The sequence below is a fragment of the Ischnura elegans genome, chromosome 4, assembly GCF_921293095.1.
Source record: "Ischnura elegans chromosome 4, ioIscEleg1.1, whole genome shotgun sequence".
In the NCBI taxonomy this organism is placed as follows: domain Eukaryota; kingdom Metazoa; phylum Arthropoda; class Insecta; order Odonata; family Coenagrionidae; genus Ischnura; species Ischnura elegans.
The window spans coordinates 48198177-48220824 of NC_060249.1; the positions used below are offsets into that span (position 1 = coordinate 48198177).

The following is a 22648-nucleotide window of genomic DNA, read 5'->3' on the forward strand; positions in this document are numbered from 1 at the left end:
CATCTTTTTTTAAGTTATTTGCGAAACACTGATTAAGAACTTCGATTTTTTCGCCGAAAAACTATTTCTTTCAATCAAGAATAACTTGAAAAATGTTAATTTTACGAAAAAATGTAAGGAACATTTTTTTTTAGAATCAGTATTTCCATTGCATTCAAAATGTAATTAAAAATTTCCACCCCCCATAGACGGGGTGGAAACCATCCCCAGGATAAAAGCGCCCGTCTACATGATATAGATTTTGATCCTTGGTCTAATTCCCTACCTACCGTCAAAATTTCAAGTAATTCGATGTATGTTTGAAAAAAATTTGCAAGCCAAAATGCATCATTTCCTGAACCACAAGCGTTATTAGACTTTTTACTCTTAAATGATAATTCGATGTGTTCCGAGAACACGATGATATATAGATTATGAAAATAACTACAGCGTTAGCGGAATCGCTTCTCCATTTTCCTCACGATCATTCTTCGAAGGAGGAGGGAAAAAAGAAATCGATGACTTTCCAGCCATTCACTCGCTAAGACATCGCGTCACCGGGAGCGTAGGGGAGGGGTAGGATATTTTTGATATTAAGGAGGAGAGGAGCGTGAGTAAAAAATCTTCTGCGGACGATAACGCCTCATTCAAGCTTCGGCACCACTGATCATCGTCCGCAGTCTGACGGAGAAGGCGAAAATGTTCGCGAAGTGCCTTTTCTTGCTCTCGACGGTGGTAGCCGTGGTTTTCGGCTTGACACTTAGACCAGTGGATCATGTGGACCACGACTTTGATCAACAGGTAAGTGTGTGCCAAATGTACTTAAGTGAGGCAGTTTTCACACGCACTTGCCAATAATAATAATAATAATAAAAGATTTTTATTTATCCTGGCGAGGTCGAGAACTTTCTCTGCCTGGCAGAATTTTTAAATTATATTTTCAATATTGGAACCAATGCAGAAACTAAGGGCCGTTTTACACGGGGCACATACTTGAACAATCTGACGTGTCCACGAAGGCGCAGTCAAAATTGCGTCGTGTAAAGCGTTGAATTGCTAGAACGCATGCGAGAATGCGTGGACGTGAGATGGCAAAATAGCTCGTTTTCTAATTTCGTTCATAAATTCGCGCAATTCCACGCGATTTTAGAAATTAATGCAATTCCAACCAGCGCAATTCCGTGCCCCGTGTAAAACGGCCTTAATTCTAAGCAGACTAAAAGTCCCTCTTCCACCTAACCCCTCGCTAGCCTCTCATCATCATCATCAACACTGGTCCTAAGATCGGTTTCTAATCGGTTGCTAATCCTAAGGTTGGTTTGACGCAGCTCTCCATTCAATTCTCCAATCAGACAATCTTTTCACACCCACGTACTTCCTCTCTTTCACATCTTCCTTATCTGTTGCATATATTTTGTTCGGGGCCTTCTTTTTCCGTTCTTTGCATCCACTTGTCCCTCGACGATCGTCCTCATCAGGCCATCATGTCTCAAGATGCGGCCTGTAAGGTTGTTCGTCTTCGTTTTCTTATTAAAGTTTTCGTGAGACTTATCTTCTCTCCTACTCTTCGTAGGACTTCCGCATTACTAACTGGGTCGATCCATTTGATCTGTAGCACCACATTTCGAAGGTTTTCTTTCTTTCTTTATTCGCCGCTATTATTAATCCTTGCTCTATTCGCCGCTGTCATTGCCCAATGCCCATGCCTTACTTCCATATTTAAGTTTCCCGCTGTTAGTAGGTCTTTCTTTTGGTGGAATGCTCTCTTCGCTTGGACTATTCTGCTGTTGATTTCTTTCTCGCTTCTCCCGTTGCTAGTGTTCCTGCTTCCCAAATAACGGAATTCATCAACCTCTACCAGTGTGTGCTTCCCAAATTTTAATGCTGTCTTGGCTTCTTCTCCTCTGCTGCATACTATTATTTTGTTTTTTTTTGTGTGTTTATTTTCAGTTGATATTTACCCATTACCCTACCCATATTAACTAGAATATTTTTCAAATCCTTCCCTGTCACTGCTATATTATCGGAAAACCTTATCATGCTAATTTTTTCTCCATGGATATTCACTTCCGAAGCCTTTTCTTTGATTTCATAAATTGCTTTCTCGATGTATGCGTTGAAAATTACGGGTGACAATACACAGCCTTGTCTTACTCCTTTCCTAATTTTTGCTTCTTCACAGCTGGGCCCTGATTTTATCACCGCTACTTGGTTTTTGCATAAACTGTGGATGATTCTTCTGTCAGTGTAGAAAACTCTAATTTCTATTAGGATTACAAGCATTGTGTTCCAATCTAGATTGTCAAATGCCTTCTCTAAGTCCACGAACGCAACGAAATTTTGCTTGTTTTTTCCCATTCTCTTCTCTTTGAGCGGCCTTAGAGCCAATATTGCTCCTCTAGTGCCTCTGCTTTTTCTGAATACAAATTGGTCCTCATCCAGATACTCTTCTGCTCTTCTTTCTATTCTTCTATAGATGATCCTTGTCAGTATCTTCGACGCATGTGTAGTCAGACTTATGGTCCTAAAATCTTTGTAGTTCTCCGCTCTTGTTCTTAGGAATTGAGATTATTATGTTCCTCTTGAAGTCCTTTGGTATCTCACCTGTCGAATACATTTCACTAATGATTCTGTGCAGCTGGTTCAACGTCTTTTCTCCTGCATTTTTAATTAGCTCTGCGGGAATATCATCAATTCCAAATGCTTTATTTATCCGAAGGTCTCTTACAGCCGCATCAAATTCTGATCTTAAAATTGAAGCTCCCATGTCATCGTCATCCACTTCCTTCTCGTTTTTGATAGCATTCGTTCTTAGGCTGCTTCCTTTGTACAAATATACCATATAATCCTTCTATCTCTTCCCTTTGATTTCCTTTTCGATCATTAGTTCTCCGTTTTTGTCCCTAAAGGTATTACATCCTACGCACCTTTCCTTAAAGTGGTTCCTCACTAACCTATAGGCGATCTCTACTTTTCAATTCCCAAGATTGTTTTGCACGTCTTCACAAATATTTTTCCTGACTTTGCGACATATTTCGTTCCTTATTCTCTTGCAACAATTCTGCCCTCCCTCTATTTTCTCAGCCTTGAATTTCCTTCTTTCTTCGATGAGATCCAATACTTCCTGCGTGATCCATGGTTTTTTCATAACGACTTTTCTTTAACCAATAACTTCCTCAGCTGCTGTCTGCAGACCACTTCTAATGGTTTTCCAACTATCTTCCACTGATTTATTTGTCACCTATTCTCTTTTCTACTGCTTCTTACAAAGCCAGTTGATGATGCACCTCTTTCAACTTCTCAACCTGGCATATGTTTTTAACGGCTTTCTTCATTTTTTTAAATTTTAGGTGGCATTTCATCATAACTAAGTTATGGTCACTATCGATATCAGCCCCTGGGTAGCTTTTGGAGTCCTTCATCTGGGTCCTGAATTCTTGTTTCTCTAGAATTTAGTCGATTTGGTATCTTCTAAGGTCTCCTGGCATCTTCCACGAGTATCTTCTTCGCAGTGGATTTTTGAATAAAGTGTTGTCAACCACTGTGTTCAGTGCAGAGTTCAAGTAGCCTTTCTCCTCTTTCATTTCGGTTTCCTAATCCATATTTCCCAGTTACCGTACCGTCTTGACCTTTGCCGACGACGGTGTTTCAGTCTCTTAAAGTAATAAGATTTCTTCCCCTCTTACCTGCTTGATGGTGTGTTTCACAGCTTTCTAAGGGATAATTTATTAATACTTAAACTAGTCTATAAGTAATATTAATCCAATTAAGTAAAATGGATTAAAATTAAAGTATTTCATAATAATAATACACAGACATTTTAAAGATCTTTGAAGTAAAATTGTAGTATAGTATAAAATTACCTCAGGTAATATTTATTCAAGATCGAATAATTTTATTTTTTAAATTTCTCTGAGCTCTGAGGGGGTTTTATCCTTCAAACCTCCCCCCTCGCTGCGCCACTGCACTTATAAATAAATATAAGCGATTGAAAATATTGCCTTCCAAAATCAAATAAAACAACATGAAAGTTATTGCTTGTAACCAGCATAGAGTTAACAAAAAATGGAAAATTATAATGTCTCATACTTCATAGATTTTACTTTTTAATATTTTCGATTGCTAATGTTACGTTTCTTTGGTTTTGTAATAGATTTCATGGGTTTTTAAACTTTTTTTAAATTTTAGAATAAAAAATGCGTAGTGTCGATTTACCTCGATTCGGTAATCGACATGGAGAAAATCGAAACTTTTAAGTCAAATTAAAGGGTAGTTAGTGAAATTTGAGATTGTATTTTTCGTGAGAAGTTGGTGATTCAACGTTTTAAAGGATACCTCATTTATCACTGTAGATGCAGTATTAACGGAGCAAATACGGAATGACTGACAAAGACCTTTCTGTAATATATATATGATACTCTGAATTCAAAGCATGAGATACACATACGTATTAACTTTGGCTGCAATCCGTGGAGTTGAATGGAAACGTATTGCGGACAGACAAACAGACATCCTCTTTATACAATTTTGTAGTATAAAATTACCTCAGTACAATTACCGAATACATGGGGCATACTCATAAAGTAAGGGCCGTTTATCTTGTATGATGTTAGGCACGATGTGGTGGAAGTTCGTAATACTGTTGAAATGACACATTGCAATATTTCCACTTATAGATTTATTTTACACTGCGCGTTTCGTCGTTACAGCGACATTTTCAAGTGTGAAAAAAGTCTTAAATATTTTCCTTGTATATCATGGTGCTTGAAGGGAGGGGGGGAGTAAGATGGAGAATGGGGTTTGGGTGACGAGAAGTGAGCATATTGAAGGCTGTGGGGGGGGGGGGGGTTGGAGGGTCGTTTTTAGGGTCTCGAACTGAGGCAGGGTGAGGGGGAAGGAAAGAAAGGTTCTAGGATGGGTGAGGGTACCCTGCACTCATTCACTGTCTTCTTTCGGGTTGTGGTTGTCCGGATAGCGTCCTCGCCCAGATGGTCTTCTCCTCCTGGGTAGTTGACCTCGTGTCCTTCTTCTACTGTTCTTCTGCGGTGTGAAAGTGGGGGTGAAGTGTGGAAAGGGTTTGTACAAAATTTTTTTTTTTTTTTTTAACCCCCCCCCCCCCACAGCCTTCAATATGCTCACTTCTCGTCACCCAAACCCCATTCTCCATCTTACTCCCCCCCTCCCTTCAAGCACCATGATATATAAGGAAAATATTTAAGACTTTTTTCACACTTGAAAATGTCGCTGTAACGACGAAACGCGTAGTGTAAAATAAATCTATAAGTGGAAATATTGCAATGTGTCATTTCAACAATAAGGGCCGTTTGATCACAGAAAACATATACTCATATGAAACACATTTTATTGGCACTTTTAGTACAAACCTACTTCACTTCTCTACGTAATCACTGTTCACTAGTAAGCATTTTTCTTATCGCTGCACCAGGTTCTTCAACCTCTCTGCATAGAAGCTCGCCGCCTGAGATTTGTACCAATTGACAAACGTCGTTGAGTTCCTCTTCGGTTTCGAAATGTTGTCCTCCGAGCCACTGTTTCAAGTGCAAGAAGAGGAAATAGTCGCTAGTAGCAAAGACTGTTCGTTGGGTGTCAGAGAGTTCCCAACGGAAATCTTGAATTTTCTTATTGAAGCTCGCCGCCTGAGAGTTGAACCAATTGGAGTAAGCCATAGGCTCACACTGCTGTCAAAATCAATTGGGAAATTCAAGATTTTCGTTGGGAACTCTTTGACACCCAATCTTGAATTTTCTCATTGAAGCCCGCCGCCTGAAAGTTGAACCAATTGGAATAAGCCACAGGCTCACAATGCTTTCAAAATCAACTAATAAATTCAAGATTTTCGTTGGGAACTCTTTGACACCCGGCAAACAATCTTTGCAGCTAGCGACTATTTCCTCTTCTTGCACTTGAAACAGTGGCTCGGTGGACAACATTTCGAAGCTGAAGAGGAACTCAAGAACGGAATGGTCAATGGATTCAACTCTCAGGCGGCGAGCTTCTAAGCAGATGGGTTAGATAAGATGGTGCAGTGGTTCGAAAAATGATTAGAAATGAACGGCGATTATTCATAGAAGTGAAGTAGGTTAGTAGCTACCTAAAAGTGCGAATAAAATGTCTTTGATATGAGTATATTTTTTTCTGTGATCAAACGCCCCTTACTTAATGAATGTGCCTCGTAAATAGAAGACGTAGAATGTCATATTCACTGTCGGCAGTGGAATTTTATATTAGCCCTCCGTCAGTCGCGTCAAATTTTGGAATGCTTTTAGCCGCGCGGTGTCTCACAGACAACATTTTGGAATGGTTAAACAAAATGTATAAGTAGAAATTACTGCTTTAGATAAAATAAATCATTCATTAAATACTATATTCTACGAATGGATAGCAAATTTATTCATAATAATGGCGGAGATATTTGTATTCGTAAAAGACTGAATATTACTTATTTTGACGTTTCTTAGAGTTTTTCATTCATCGAAGTTATATCAACATGTTTAATTTGGACAGTAAAGGAAAGCATATTTTTCTCAGTTTCGCAGAACGGATTTTGTTAATAACGTAACAAATATATTTTAATATCGGAGTAATTATTGATTTTGGAGGTATTTTATGTTGATAGCACGTTCAGTTGAACTTGAACCAAAACATCTCCTATCAGATTGGAAATTTATTATTCGATGCAACCACAAAAATGTTATGTTTATGTTTACGGTTAATGTTATGCAATTACATCAATGTAATAAGTCACTATTAACGTATGTAGAAGAGGGGAAATGGTGTATTATACGCCAGAGTTCACAAAGTATGTGAGAACCAAGGTAAATTATTCGCAATAATACAATTTTATTCAGGTGTTAAATTGATCACAATAAAAAAATTCGTAGCAACAAGTCGCATATCCAAAATTTAATGCTTCAAATAGTTGTTAGTTTAAAATATAAACTAACTAATATATTTAAAAACTTTGCGATGAATATCACGAAGCTATTTGTATGTAGCATATTGTAACTCAAGTTGTTGCGTGGCGTCTACCAAAATCTAAAAGTAACAAAACATCAACATTTATTCTATAAATGTAACAAAACATAAAATCATATTGTTGACTATTTCATAATCATAAAATAATAGTATAGGAGTTTCCTAACTATGAAAATACGATGTAGGCGAATAAAAGAATAATTCCTGGCGTCTGGTAGAAGTCACGTGACCGCAGGAGGGTTAAAGGGTGAAAATGTTATGTTTATGTTTACGGTTAATGTTAATGTTTAATGAAGTTTTAATTACGTGGGGAATCCCAAAATTTTGATGCGGTTGGTAATTTTTGATCAGGTGCAAGAGCCCTTCGATGAGACCGACGTCCCCTTGAGGGGTGTCACTCCTGACTGTGATCCCGACGAGTGCGAAAAGAGGACCTGGAACCTCACTCTCCACCGCTATCAGAACCGGACCGGAAACTGGGTCGATCTGGCCCTAACCGGAGACGACTGGGGAAGGTCCTCAGCGGATAGCAACATGGGCGTCAAGGCGACCGTGTTCGACTGCAAGGGGAGGAAGATGATACGTATCCACGCCACTATCAAAGGTAAATAACAAGCTAAAGCGCAAATGTTAAGGGGAAATGAACTGGAAAAGTAATCACAGGAGCCGTTCAAGTCGAAAGGCCGTTTTACACGGGGCACGTACTTGCACAATCTGACGTGTGTACGAAGGCGCAGTCAAAATTGCATCGTGTAAAGCGCTGAATTGCTAGAACACATGCGAGAATGCGTAGACGTGAGATGGCAAAATAGCCCCTGTTCTAATTTCGTTCATGCATTCGCGCAATTCCACGTCATTTTAGAAATTAATGCAGCTCTAACCTGCGCAATTCCGTGCCTCATGTAAAACGGCCTTAACTTTAGGCACTACATACTATTTTCAACTCCGCCCTCTGCATTATATAAGCAGTGGCGGCTCGTGAGTCAAATGCTGGGAGGGGCACACTCCTCCGGGGGGTCAAAATTTTTTAACATTTTGTGTATTTTAGTGAGTTTTAAGGCAATAAAGAGACCATTGTGACTCACTAATACACAAAACAATAACTAACTCTATTTACTGAACTACAACTAGGCTTATTTACATTAAAACATTTACACATGATAAGTCAACTGGTCATCAAAACAAGGTATTCTGAAACACTGCAACACCAAGATTATACGGCCACCGGCCGGCGCGGCGATGTCAACTCACTATGTATGTCGCTCTGCGCATGCTCGGGCGGCGTCCCAAGACTTCCATAAAGCACAAGCATAGCATATCACGCGTCATAGCACCAGCAGCCCCCACCACTACCACTCTTCATATAACTGCATGGTGATGGATTGGGACATTCTGGCCAGTTTTTTCGTGTTTTTCCCACATTTTCGATGCATGCGATTGAAAAAATACTTTGGTTTATCTGATCTATAATTATAATTGCATGGGTATTTAAATTTTTTCCCTTTTTCAAATCTTTGGGAGGGGCGGCGTCCGAGAGTCCTTATGGGCAAGCCGCCACTGTATATAAAGCAGTGCAAGATACTCCCTCTTAAGTATTTTAACGTCATCTATGCTTTTAAAGCGACGACCCTGTAAAATTAACCTAATTTTTTGGAAATAAGAAAAAGTAACACGAAGCAATACTTTGGCCAAAAAATCACGAATAAGAAATGCAGTTTTCACTTTGCTTTCGGGGAATAATTTCTTGATTGTAATCGTTATAGTTAAAAATAAATGCCACTCTCACTTGCATTATATTAGTCATTGATAAGACTCTTTACTTCCTTTTAAGCGTTTTAACGTCGTATGTATTCTTTTAAAACGACGACCCTTTAAGATTCTCTTTATTTTTGGAAATGGGAAAAAGTCACACGAAGCCTTTAGGAAATGATTTAAGGAAATTAGATTTTAATAGTAACTAAATACTTATTACTTTTCATCACTCCACCAGCAATATACCAATTGTTTTAACGGGATGCCTGACTGGAATAACAGATTGATTCCTTCAGTTTCGTCACCACTGTAAGGTTTAAAATCAAAAATATGTTCAGCATTCACTCCACATAATGCTCAGCTTTTAAGGTGATAGTTTTTTCATTTTCTAAAAACATAGATTTTCAATCATAATTAGCATACGACGCTCACACCCTGTTAACCAGAATTTTTGGGAAACAAACTTTTTTGAAATATGGGGGAGTGTTACCTTATGAATAACCTCAATAAAATTAATACGATGAATTCATTGAGAAAATCAGTCGGTAGTTTTTTAAAAATAAATTAGCAATGGAATAATACAAATTACATATATTTTCTCTTGTCTTTTTATGATGTTTCATGGAGTTTATGTCAATTGAAACCAAGTTATAGCCAACGCGTTCGAATTTTCAGCAACGTGAAGCAGTTCTTTCCACCCTAATACATCGTGCGAGAACAATTTCCGACGCGGAGAGTCTTCCTTCGGAATTGGACTATCTTAAGAATACCTTCCGCCAGAATGGTTGCAACGTTTCGATTTATGTTAAATCATCCTCAGGGTGTGAAAGTGAAAACATGAACAATATAAAATACAAAGATGACAATGATATACAATAGTTTTACATAAAAATGCTACGATCGCGTTTTTTTTACAGTAATATAATTTAAAGTATACACATATATATATCGTATGAGAACAGAATAGAATACACTAAAAATTTTGGCATACCTCTTAACTTTGTACATATTTATTGATGTTGTGTTACTAAGGTATTGCCACACCTAGTTTCCATTAATTTTGATTGATTAAATAAAAATAAATTTTACTGAGGTTATCAATGTCTGTTTTTTTATTGCAACTGTTTTTTGTTTTAGATATGTAAACCATTTCTTTGAAAAGTCTTTTTTTCAATATAATCTCATTATCTAAAATTTCGGCGTTGTCAAAATCAAAAACATGGCCATTGCTTATGCTGTGGCTAGCAAGAGCACACAGTGTTATACCACCTTTTACTGTTAATTTATGTTGTGAAATCCTATTTTTTAAATATTGTGATGTTTATCCTATATAGCAAGTGTTACAATCGAGACATGAAATTTTATATATTATATTACTTTTCAGATTTTTAGGGGTTTCAGATTTTAATTTTGTGTGTAGGAGCTTGTTTAGAGTATTCTGATTCTTGTGTGCAGTTTTTATCTTGTCTTCACATCACTTTATATTCAGAGTACATTTATCGATGAGGTGTTGACCTTCTGCCAATTGTAGAGTACCCATGTGCTCTGTCTTTTTCATTGTGACCGGTTGATAATGCTTTGTTTTTTCTTTAATCTTAATATAGCTCAAAATATATTTTTTCCAGATCCAATATTCTTCCCGCACCAAACCGAGGTAGTAGTGGATGACCGGCTTAGGTTCAATGTAATAGCTGGAGAAAATATTGCTCTCGGAAACGATGGATTTACAGCAATGAAAAAAGAGTAAGTAAAGACAGTATGGTTTATTTTTTACGGAGCTTTGGTTGATTTTCTGCAGTCTAAACTACAAAAATGCACTTAAAACTGATATGACAGTTTCACACAATCTAAGGGGACAGATATGGATTATTTTGACCTTCCAAGTTATTATTTTAAGTTTTCTTCGTGCAAACTTATACCATCAAGAAAAACCTTTTTTTGCATAGTTAAGTAATTCAAAATGATCGAGGCCATGATTGAGAGTAAACAGCTTCAAATTATCAATAAATTCTCAGAAAAATGGAGTATGTATAATGGAATATTTATGGTTGGAGTCAAAGAAATAGGAGCACGTCCGTTATTTAAATAACGGATTAGGCAACCCGCAAATCAGAACAAGGTTCTTTGTCGAAAAATAACACTGAAATGGAATGAAAAGGTTCCGAACATTCCTGTAAATATATTCTGATGTGTTTCTACATATGTATATAAAATATATCTGGGCAGCAGTCGTAAATAAAGATAAAACTCAATTAGGACAGAGGGAGGCCTAAAGTTTCCCAATATTTTGTTCCCATAAAATATAATTTAGAGCTTTTATGACAGTTCTTTCTTTCGCAATTCTGTCGTTGAATTTGTTGTTACCTTTTACTCTCGCTTTTAACCAATATCACTCCTCAGTACTTTTCTGTGGTTACTCCCTTTACGCACTCTTTTTCTATAGGTAGATCTGGTATTTCAATACATCCAATCCAAGGATTATGCTCGTGAAAACCACCAATTGTGTCCGGACTTATGCGAAGGGCATCTTCGCCTACTAGCTTAAGCGTAGATATTTGGAATGCCGTATATTCTATCGAGAAATACTGAACATTGTTGTCACTTCAACATCATTGAAAATGCTGCGTAGTACTTAATGTAGCATAGATATTTGGAACGAAGTATATTCGATTAGAAATGTTTAAAATTGTAGTGGCTAAAACAAAATTGAAAATCTTGCATAGTTTTTAATGTAGCATGGATATTTGTAACGCAGTATATTCCATTGAGAAATATTGAAAATTGTTGTTACTATAACAACATTGTAAAATTTTCATAGTACTTAATTTAGCATAGATAAATGGAACGCGGCATTTTCTATTGAGAAATGTTGAAAATTGTTGTTACTACAACTATTGAAACTGTTATTGTTGTTGTTTCACTTTGAAAATGATCATTAATTTACCTTTCTGAATGGAATTTCCTCAAGATCTGCAACTGCAAAATTAGAAAAAAAATCCAGCCCTGACGTAATCTCTTGTCCTTTTTTCAGCACATTGAAACATGATGTTGCATTCACCAGCAGACACCTGAAACCGGATGAGATGTTTCAAGTCAGGATTGACCAAATACTAGTCTCAAAGAAATACGCAAATGCAATTGGTGTGACCACTTACATTCCGTTGGAGGGTAAGGTGCCCCACCACATGAACTCCATAAAGTGAGTATCTATTTCAATCAGTTGGGTCATTTTATCTTAAACATAATTAAATATAAAGATAAGGGGCGTTAATGCCATGTCGGGTGGTCGACGATCGCGGAGGGCCTCATAGCTTAGAGGGCCCCCACAGCACTCGCGTCTATCGTAAAGTGTATATGAAAGGCGTAATTAAAAAAGATTCAGATTAGATTAGCTTTTCTTTGCAATTATAAAATTCTACGTTTACATTAATTTTCTTTTATATAAAACAAACTCAGAGTAAAAAGATTATATTAAAAAAGTAAAATTAGAAAAACAAACAATTAGAAGAACTCTAAAAAACAAAACGAGAAATGAAACTTCAACAAAATTTTATAAAGTGATGGCAGTCCCTATACTGTACTCCACGGATCAGAATGTTGGGTACCAAAAAAGAATGAATTAAGGCAGATAGAATCATCGGAAATGAAATTTTTAACATCAGTGAAAGGCTGCACAAGATTGTATGAATTAGAAACACTCAAATAAGAGATGAACTGGGTGTCCAGGCAGTCACTGATAAACTACAAGACTACAAACAAAGATGGATGGAGCATATACTTAGAATGCCAAATGGAAGACATCCAAAACAAGCAATGGAATATCAAATACATTGGAACTTGGTAATAACGGCATCGGCTGTAACGTCAATTCTGGTTTAACGTCACATTTTATACAGACCAGCCAAAATTGAACATTATACATATGTTGTACGAAAACCCGTTTATATCGTCAACAAATATTGCGATGCTTGGGTATAGCGTCAAAAATTTTGCGATTCTTAGGTTGCAAAACTGGTAGTGTGATTGTATTATTTCCCAAAGTTTATATAAACCATGTGTAGAAACATCAAAAGCAAAAACAGATCACAAGCTGGACGTTGAGCTGGTGACGGGATGCAATTCTTTTGTTTAATTGGTGTCTGGACATATTCCAATGTACGAGTAGATTTCAATAAACAGTGTTGTGTATGGCAGAACATTTGCGTTTTTACTTTGTCCTTTCACTCAGATTAAAGGCTGCTTTTTTTATAACGTCACTCGGATATAACGTGAAAAATCTTCTGGCCCCTTTGATGACGTTATAACCAAGTTCCACTGTATTTGGCGAGAGGCATAGAAAGATAAAGAAAAAGATGGTAATATGGAGCCGGAACAGGCTTGGTAGCCTAATCCTGGAAGGAAGAAGAAGAAATGAAATAAAGGTGCCTAAAGTTTTAAAAGGGTTATTCAAAAAGGATGTTTTAGAAGTTTGTTTTTCAGATTTCAGTGCAGTTTCAAGGAAAACATTCAACAAATTGAAGCATAATAAATTATTAAATTTTATATGCTATGAAATTCTCACTTTGCAAATAATTTCATCTCACGCGAAGTCGTTATTTTTTAAAATTTTATCTTGTTTTAAGAGCCAGAATGGCGTCAAAATCCAGTTCCGGGCATTCAATCTCCTTATATTTTCCGGGGGTAGACCCCCGAATCCTACGGTAAGGACCCCGGCCAAAGGCCCCCAATTGCCCCAGACCACCCCTGATAATGATTTATTTATTTATGTAATTCAGTCCAAAACAGCACGAGGCCAATAACAGAGGACTCACAATAACAAGAGAATAATTTAATAATATTATGAAAAACGTAACTAACAACGAACAAAATAATATTCAACAGTATTTAAAAATAAATAACAAAGAATGGTAGAGTTCATCGGGTGGTGCGAGGAGTAGGGGGATGGATGAGGGATGAAGAAAAGGATCAAGACTGGGAACGCATTTAGAATAGGAGTTAATGGAAGAAGGCAGTCTGAATAGAAAAGAGCGTTTAGAGACAGAAAGGCGGGGGGCTAAACAATGAAATAAGTCACTCGACCTCGTCGTGCCCGAAGGAACACGAAGCAGGAAAAGAGAAAGGTCAGTTGATCTGTATTTGCCGCTAATAATATTTGGGAAAAGTCTCCGGTCATTGAGGATACGGCGATCGGCTAAAGTTGAGATACTAAGGGAGGATCTAATCTTACTGAGGGAGAGGTTTCGATTACGACAAAACATGTTCACGCCCATACGCCACTCTTTGAGAGAGAAATGATTTTCTTTTCAACCGGTGTAAGCAGAGGTGCCGGAACGCCATTCCGTCACTGGTTAGCAAAAGTCATAATAATCAAATCTGTCAATTTTTGTGCCTAAAAATTTCCAATATACCAAATTTAAAAAATCGTGATGAATTGTAAATAATAACTTGTAGAAAAAACACACACCTACTTCTGAAAAGAGTTAGGGAAAATTCGTTCTGTCACTGCTAATGTTGCCATGACGTCACTGGATGTAAGTCTAATATTCTTTAGGAAAATATTGTTTGAAGATGGAATTGTTTCAGAATAAGATGTGTTTGAAGGACTTACCTTCCTTTCGAATTTCGAGGACCATCAATCTATTGAATAGCCAAGTGAGACAAAATTTCTATCTTCCATCGATCTTTGTCTCTCGATGATTAAAGTTCATAGTTGGAATTGAAGAAAAATGGAAAATGAAATTTTTTTTATGGCTAATGAAAGTTGTCAAAGAGAAGGTTTCAAATGGTGTTTTAAATCGATAAAATTGTGAATAGCTCAGTTTTAGTCATTTTAGAAGAAATTTTCACTGTCTTACCACACGAGAATTTACGGTAATACCATGTGGAGATTACACGGCAATATAACGGAGATGTTCCGACTCGCAACGGCGCACCGCGCGCCCTCTGCGGACGTCTATGGAACTCCCCGGAAAACAACAGCGAAGCGATGCGCGCAAGTTCCCGAGGGAGTTGCTCGTGAAGGAGTTGTGCAGGCAGTCAGTCTGGCCCAGTCATCGAAGTCGCTTGTTACGCCCGTCGGTGCTACAACGAAACGCTGGTCTTATTTGAACAGTTTAACCGACCAAATAAAATATAGTAAATCGTGCCTGTGTGTTACTATCACCTCCGCGAGCGTACGAAAGTACTATCCTACAAAGTGGTGACCCCGACGTGATCGGCGAAGAGTGTGATTCCGCAGACCACGTGTGCACGAGTCGGACATCTTGAAGCGGCCATGACGACGGACGCAGTTTCGATGGCTGGAAACCGCATCGCCATGCGCGTAACGGCGTTCTGGCCCGATAAACCGGCCCTATGGTTCGCGCAGCTCGACGGGCTCTTTAGAACGAACGGAATTGCGGACGACGAAAGCAAGTTTTGGCACGTCGTCAGTAATTTGGACAACGCGCACGCGGCCGAGGTGGAAGACGTCATTACTAACCCTCCTGCGGAAGGGAAGTACCTGCGCTTAAAGGAGGAACTTATTAAGCGACTCTCCGCGTCGCGGGAGCAGAGGATCCGGCAGCTCATAGAAAGAGAAGAAATGAGGGACCGGAAGCCCGCGCAGTTCCTCCGGCATCTAAGGAGCCTCGCCGGAACGTCCGTCCCGAACGAATTCCTCCGTACGCTGTGGATCGCCCGACTGCCCGCCCACCTTCCGCCAATATTGACCACCCAAGAAGGTATGCCCCTTGATAAGTTGGCGGAATTGGCTGACAGGGTATTTGAAGTTACCCCGCGTCCTCAGGTCGCGACCGCTTCAGCCAGCGACCCCCTGATGGCCACATTACTCCAGCGAGTGGAGGACCTGACCCGGCAAGTCGCCGCCCTCTCCGCAGCCTGTGACGCACGCTCACGTTCCCGAGGAAGGTCCCGCAGCAGCAGCCGGAGGAGCTCCCGCAACAGTTCCCCGCACTCAACCGACGATCGCCTGTGCTGGTACCATCGCCGTTTCGGTGCCAGGGCGAGCAAGTGCAGGGAGCCTTGCTCGTACAGGCCATCACCGCAGGAAAACCCTTAGGGCGTTCGGTCGATGCGGCCGCCGAATTCTGCCCCCAAACCTGCCGCCTGTTTATAACCGACCGGTCATCTCACCAGTGTTTCCTTGTGGACACCGGGTCCGACCTATGTGTATTCCCCCGGAGACTAGTGAAGGGCCCCCGCGTACGAACGACTTATGAATTGTGCGCTGCCAACAACTCCACCATACATACGTATGGCTGGGTCTCTTTGACCCTGAAAATAGGACTCCGCCGCGACTTTACATGGCGATTCGTCGTCGCCGACGTGTCTCAACCAATAATTGGCGCCGATTTTTTAAAGCATTACGGGTTGTTGGTTGATGTGCGGAACAAGTGTTTGGTGGATCCCCTTACGACGCTATCCGCCCATGGTCGCGTGATGGCATCTTTTGGCGAAAGTGTGAAAGCAATCAGTGGTGACGGCCCGTATTACGCTCTCCTACGTGAGCACCCCGAAATAACACGACCCGCAGGATACCCCAAGCCCAGTGTTCATCACGTGGTACACTTTCTACACACCACCCCTGGTCCACCATGTAAGCCTCGGCGGCTCGCCCCGGACAAGTTGGTCGCCGCCAAGCGCGAGTTCGACGAAATGTTAAGACTGGGGATAGTGCGGCCATCCAAAAGTGCTTGGTCTTCTCCACTTCACCTCGTGACGAAGAAAACCGGTGAGTGGCGACCATGCGGGGATTATCGTGCCCTCAATGCACGTACTACCAGTGACCGCTACCCCGTCCCGCATATCCAGGACTTCTCGCAGGCTTTGCAGGGTAAGAAGATCTTCTCTACAATCGATCTAGTACGTGCATATCATCAAATCCCTATCAATCCCCCCGACGTCCCGAAAACAGCTGTGACAACACCTTTCGGGTTGTTTGAGTTCCCCCAGATGTCGTTTGGGCTCAAAAACGCCGCTCAGACTTTTCAGCGGTTCATGGACGAGGTAGTGAGGGGTCTGGATTTTTGTTATGTATACATTGACGATGTGCTAGTGGCATCTGCGACCGAGGAAGAACACGTCACACATCTCCGTGAGCTTTTCACTCGATGCGAGAAGTACGGCATACTTATCAACTCTTCGAAATGTGTCTTAGGTGTCCCTGAAGTGCAATTTTTAGGCCACTTAGTCACGGAAAATGGAATCCGCCCGTTGGAAGATAAGGTATCAGCTATCCATAGTTTCCCCGAACCATACTCAGTGAAGGAGCTTCGACGATTCTTAGGCATGGTAAATTTCTATCGCAGGTTTATACCCAACGCGGCCACCTTGCAAGCTCCCCTCCATAGCGCGCTCACGGACAAAGTGAAAGGTAAACACCCCGTCGAGTGGAACCCCGAGAGGCGGAAGGCGTTCACCGACTGCAAGGAGAGCCTTTCACAAGCAGCTGTTTTAGCTTTCCCGGAACCCACTGCACCCCTCGCCATTGTATCTGACGCCTCCGACGTCGCCATCGGCGCCGTCCTTCAACAACGCCTTGGTGGTGGGTGGCAGCCATTGGGATTCTTCTCATCTAAGCTTTCCTCCGCTGAAAAAAAATACAGCACTTACGACCGTGAGTTAATGGCTATTTACAGAGCTATCCGCCACTTTCGGCATATGGTCGAGGGCAGACCATTTACAGTGTTGACGGACCATAAACCATTAGTTTATGCCTTCCGTCAAAAGAGTGACAAGTGCACCCCCAGGCAGTTCCGCTATTTAGACTTTATCTCTCAGTTCACGACGGACATTCGTCATGTGGCCGGGGCTGAAAACGTCGTCGCGGACGCATTGTCGCGGGTGGAGGAAGTCTCCGCCGCGGTGCCCCATTCTACCCTCGCTTCTGCTCAGGAGGATGATCCCGAGTTGAAAGCCCTCATAGACGACAATAACTCCTTCCTTGTGTTTCGGAAAATATCTCTCCCCGATACCGGAATGGAAGTGTATTGCGACATTTCAACCTCTATTGCACGCCCGTTCGTGCCGAGTGCTTTGCGGAGACAGGTGTTTGAATCACTCCACTCCCTCAGCCATCCCGGCATTAAGGCATCGGCCAAGCTCGTATCGGAACGTTTTGTGTGGCCATCGCTAAAAAAAGACTGCCGAAATTGGGCGCGTGAGTGTGTTGCATGCCAGCGTTCAAAGGTGACGCGTCACGTGACGTCACCAGTCGGAAAATTCAGTGTTCCTGGGTCCCGTTTTGAACATATACACCTGGACATTGTGGGCCCCCTCCCCTTTTCCCGAGGTTATAAATTCTGCCTAACAGTAATCGACCGCTTTACGCGGTGGCCGGAGGCCTTTCCACTGCAGGACATCACCGCCGAAACTGTGGCCAGAGCCTTCTTCCTGGGGTGGATCGCCCGCTACGGAACTCCGTCCCGCATAACTACGGACCAGGGGCGGCAGTTTGAGAGCCGGTTGTTTAATCAGCTGTCGCGCTTGTGCGGCGCCACCCATTTCCGTACTGCAGCGTACAACCCGGCGGCCAACGGAATGGTGGAACGCTTTCACAGGCAATTGAAGGCAGCCATCCGTTGCCACAGCACCCTCAGCTGGGTCGACGTTCTACCCGGCATCCTCCTCGGAATCCGCGCCAGTTGGAAGGACGACATCGCCTGCACTGCAGCCGAAATGGTCTTCGGCGAGCCGCTGAGACTCCCTGGGGAGTTTCTGTGCCCGTCCCCACACACTACCATGAAGGATCAGACGGAATTTTTGGTTCAGCTTCGAGCCCACATCCGGAGGATCAGTCCAACGCCAGCCACGCAGCACGGGAACAAGAAAATATTTATTTTTAAAGATCTCCCTTTCTCTCCTAGCGTCTTCGTGAGGAGCGACGGCGCGCACAAGTCGCTGCTTCCTCCCTATGACGGTCCTTTTCAGGTTTTGCAACGTCGGGAGAAAGACTACCTTGTCCGCATGAGGGGGCGCGACGTTTGGGTGGCCATCAATCGCCTCAAGCCGGCGTTCGTTGTCATCAACAAGGATGCGGAAAGCGGAGCCGACGCGACGATCGAGGACAGCGATCTCTTCGTTCTTCCAGAGCCTGCCGTCGGACGACCCGAGTCAACAGAGGACCGCATGATTCTGCCCAGGCCCGCCCCTGTACGACGCGATGCCGCGGACCAGCCACCACCGCCTCCCGCGCCGAGGACCACCAGATCTGGACGGCGCGTGCGTTTTCCAGCGCACCTGGCGGATTACATAACATAATTTTTTCGATTTTTTTTCTTCTTTCGTTTATTTATCTACGCAGGTTTGAATGCTGGAAGGGGGATGATGTGGAGATTACACGGCAATATAACGGAGATGTTCCGACTCGCAACGGCGCACCGCGCGCCCTCTGTGGACGTCTATGGAACTCCCCGGAAAACAACAGCGAAGCGATGCGCGCAAGTTCCCGAGGGAGTTGCTCGTGAAGGAGTTGTGCAGGCAGTCAGTCTGGCCCAGTCATCGAAGTCGCTTGTTACGCCCGTCGGTGCTACATCGAAACGCTGGTCTTATTTGTACAGTTTAACCGACCAATTAAAATATAGTAAATCGTGCCTGTGTGTTACTATCACCTCCGCGAGCGTACGAAAGTACTATCCTACATACCACAAGAGAATCTCAAAAGACATTTTAACAGATTTCTGTATATTAACATCGTAAATAATAATTGAAAGTTAATAGATAATAGCATTCATAATAATTATATAATTGTGTATTCCCTGCACCCTCATCCCCTTCCCTCCTTATTTGTACCTGAATAAGTGAGAAACGTCATTCCTCTGTCAATGTAAGTGAGATACCTCTGTCAGCGAGAAAAAATTCCTGTCCCTAGAACTCTCAGTTATCTAGGTTCGACTGTATTTTATTTCGATTAGCACTACTTGCAATATTTTTAGAGATTTTGACGTTTGAATTTTAAAAAATGAATTATTTTATGACAACCCCCAACCAAATCTTTCAGTCATCTGTCAACTGAGAAAATTTCAAATGAGAGTTCATGAACATCTTTATACTTTTTGGAAGAAGCATTTGAGATATTCTAGTACACCAGTCCTAACGACTGCAAATGTATGTTTTTTGGCAATTGAGAAAAAGGACATTCATGGCATAAAATTTTGAAAGAAACATTTGAGATATTCTTACACCAATCCGAGCGACTGCAAATTTATGTTTTTATTTCATTTTTTGTTCTTCAGGACTGGCACTTGGATGATGTACAATTCAAAAATATGGCGGAATGGCTCTACGCTGAAAAGGATGAAGATTAGTCTTGATAAACTCAAGGTCAGAATAAACTTTTCTATTTTATATTTTATGAGATTAAAAAAAATATTTGTTAATATATCATAAAACGAGCTGAGTTTGACGTCGCTCTCCATTTCACTCTCATATCCACTAACCTTTTCATAGAGACGAATTTATTCTCTTTTATATCCTTTATAACCTGTCCTACGTAACTCATTCGGGGCCGTCCCTTGACCTTCTTCCCTTCCACGATTGTTCTCATCAGGTTTTTCAACCATATTGTCTTTATCGATTTGAAAAACAAATCAGACCCATGCTATCGATATGTATGACAGATTATGCCCGAAACTAAATTTCACTGCGAGAAAGAACTAAGTGTAGGTCTGTGTAGCATCAATGTTAGGAGTGATAACTGTTGATTAAACGATTAATCGATTTAAACGATAAGTCGAAAGAATAATGGAGTGGAGGCCTGCATCAAACCAATTTTAGGATTGATGACTTTATGTAATCAATGTATGTTAGGGATGCTGATGTTACTGGAATGCTTCCAATGGGGACAATAGTTCATATTTACTGTAATTTCATGAGGTGAAAAATATGCATTAATGTGATGTTACTGTTTTTTATAGCTTTCTATACTTAAAAAGGGGAGAGCACGGACCACTCCCGAAATGTAAAAACACAATTACTTTAATTCATAAAAGAAAGTAATATATTGAAAAATCATGAATTTACAAAATATTTCTTTGACAAATGAAGTTTTTTCGATCATAAAAAGTGCTAACATTAGTTTAAAACCCTCTACTTACAATTAGTGTCCTGTTTATCAAAAATTTCCCCCCTGATTTTGGACCCCTCGAACGAAATTCCTGGCTACAACACTGTATTTTTTGAATGAAAAGTGTTAAAATTAGTTTAAAACCCACTACTTAGCACCCTGTTTTTCGAACAAACTCCCCTTGATTTTGTACCCCCCCCCCCCCCACTCCGAACGATATCACTGGCTACCCCACTGGCTCGAAGGGAACAGCTAAGAAAGTGATGGGTGGATGGTGACGAATTTCAAGAAAGTACCTGAAGCAGATGGTTCACACTCTTTGGAAAGATGTAGCCTCATACATCATTCGGCGGCCTCTTAGGACGGCTGTGGAAAAATTGATGATCCACATGAAATCTTCAAAATTAAGAAAGAAAAACTACATAGTGGAAAAAGCCATAACCAGCTAAAATGCACATTTTTGGAAAGATTCAGAGTTTTAGTTGAAATAGCCTAAATTAACATTGTCAAGTGACAATGTGAAAGAGAAAAAGACAAATCCTCTATGATTCATATTGAGGTGTAGTTTGTATATATTCTTAAGTACCAAATTTTTAACCGACTGAATTCTTTTTACATCAAGGTGGGAGACCTATTGGGAGTCAAGAGAACAGCAGGAGGTGCCTTACATTTCTACATCAATGGTGATGATCTAGGAGAGGTAGCCACCGGAATTCCAGAAAATGTGTACGGCGTCTTTGAATTCTATGGAGATACCACACAAGTCACAATAGTCAACCCTCAATGAACAAAGTGACGTCTACCGGCCATCTACTGGACATCAACTGGCCGTCTTGAAAAAAGTGACGTCTACTGCTGGCTGTTGAAGTTCATCGCATGTGTGCAGCAGTGATGTGGTGACGAGGGGGCTATAGCCCTCTTTCTCCAGAGTATTATGGATATTTACATGAACGAGAAAAAATTGACCTGGTCCGGGAATCGAACCACGAACCTTTGTATTCCGCGTAGTCTTTGCCTCTAATCTCCCTCACATTTCCATCTCAGATGGCCCACGAGGCCTAAAGGTGAGTTTACGCTGTGCAGCATGTTACATAAAACAAGTTACGAATAGAACGTAGGTTTTCGTAGCGAGAGGCATCGTTTCGGGAACAGCTGCGTGTTGCGCTTTGTCGTACGAGCTTTCCCGTCCATTGCAGGCCGCATCATCAGGCGGTGAATGAAAAATCGGAAAAAGGTTGTCAATAAATATACTCGTCCGATTTTTCTTTATATATATTATATTATGTATATTACGACGAATATATTAATTGACAACCTTTTTCCGATTTTTCATTCACCGCCTGATGATGCGCCCTGTAATGGACGTGAAAGCTCGCACGGCAAAGCCCAACTCGCAGCTGCTCCCGAAAGCCTTTGACAAAGTTACATATAACCCGTTTTACGAAAAAATTGCAAATCCGTGTAAAATTGTGTTATAAAACAAAATATAGGGTTATACAACAAGTTTTTGGTTTCCCGCTTCGTGTGTTGTCCGATCGTTCGTCATACTACTGTGCATATTAAACTGTCCATATGTTCATATCGTGGTGATGATATAGCGCCGTGAACATACTTTCGACCGACAATTGCGACAGAAAGATTATCATTGGCTCTAATCTTAATAATTACCAGTAGAAGTGCAGGGGAATGTATCCATAGCCTTAGCCGAAAATAACATTTTACACTAGTAAAATGTTATTTTCGGCTAAGCTAGTCGCACAGCGGAACCGTCGCGATTGACAATAATTTTTCCTTGGGAAAAGATATTCGAGGTATATTTTCACGAAGCCTTCCCATAATGATAGAAAAAAAGGTTTA

The 22648-nt window shown here is 41.0% G+C and overlaps 1 protein-coding gene across 1 annotated transcript; it reads left to right on the plus strand.

Annotated features, from left to right (window-relative positions):
• The first annotated feature begins 593 nt into the window (after positions 1-593).
• Positions 594-22225, plus strand: LOC124157404 (neuralized-like protein 4). Its single transcript, XM_046532091.1, has 6 exons — positions 594-780; positions 7327-7579; positions 10353-10470; positions 11759-11926; positions 19962-20049; positions 21414-22225. The coding sequence occupies exons 1-6, from the start codon at positions 679-681 to the stop codon at positions 21576-21578; spliced, it is 894 nt and encodes a 297-aa protein (XP_046388047.1). The 5' UTR covers positions 594-678; the 3' UTR covers positions 21579-22225.
• Positions 22226-22648: the final 423 nt, after the last annotated feature.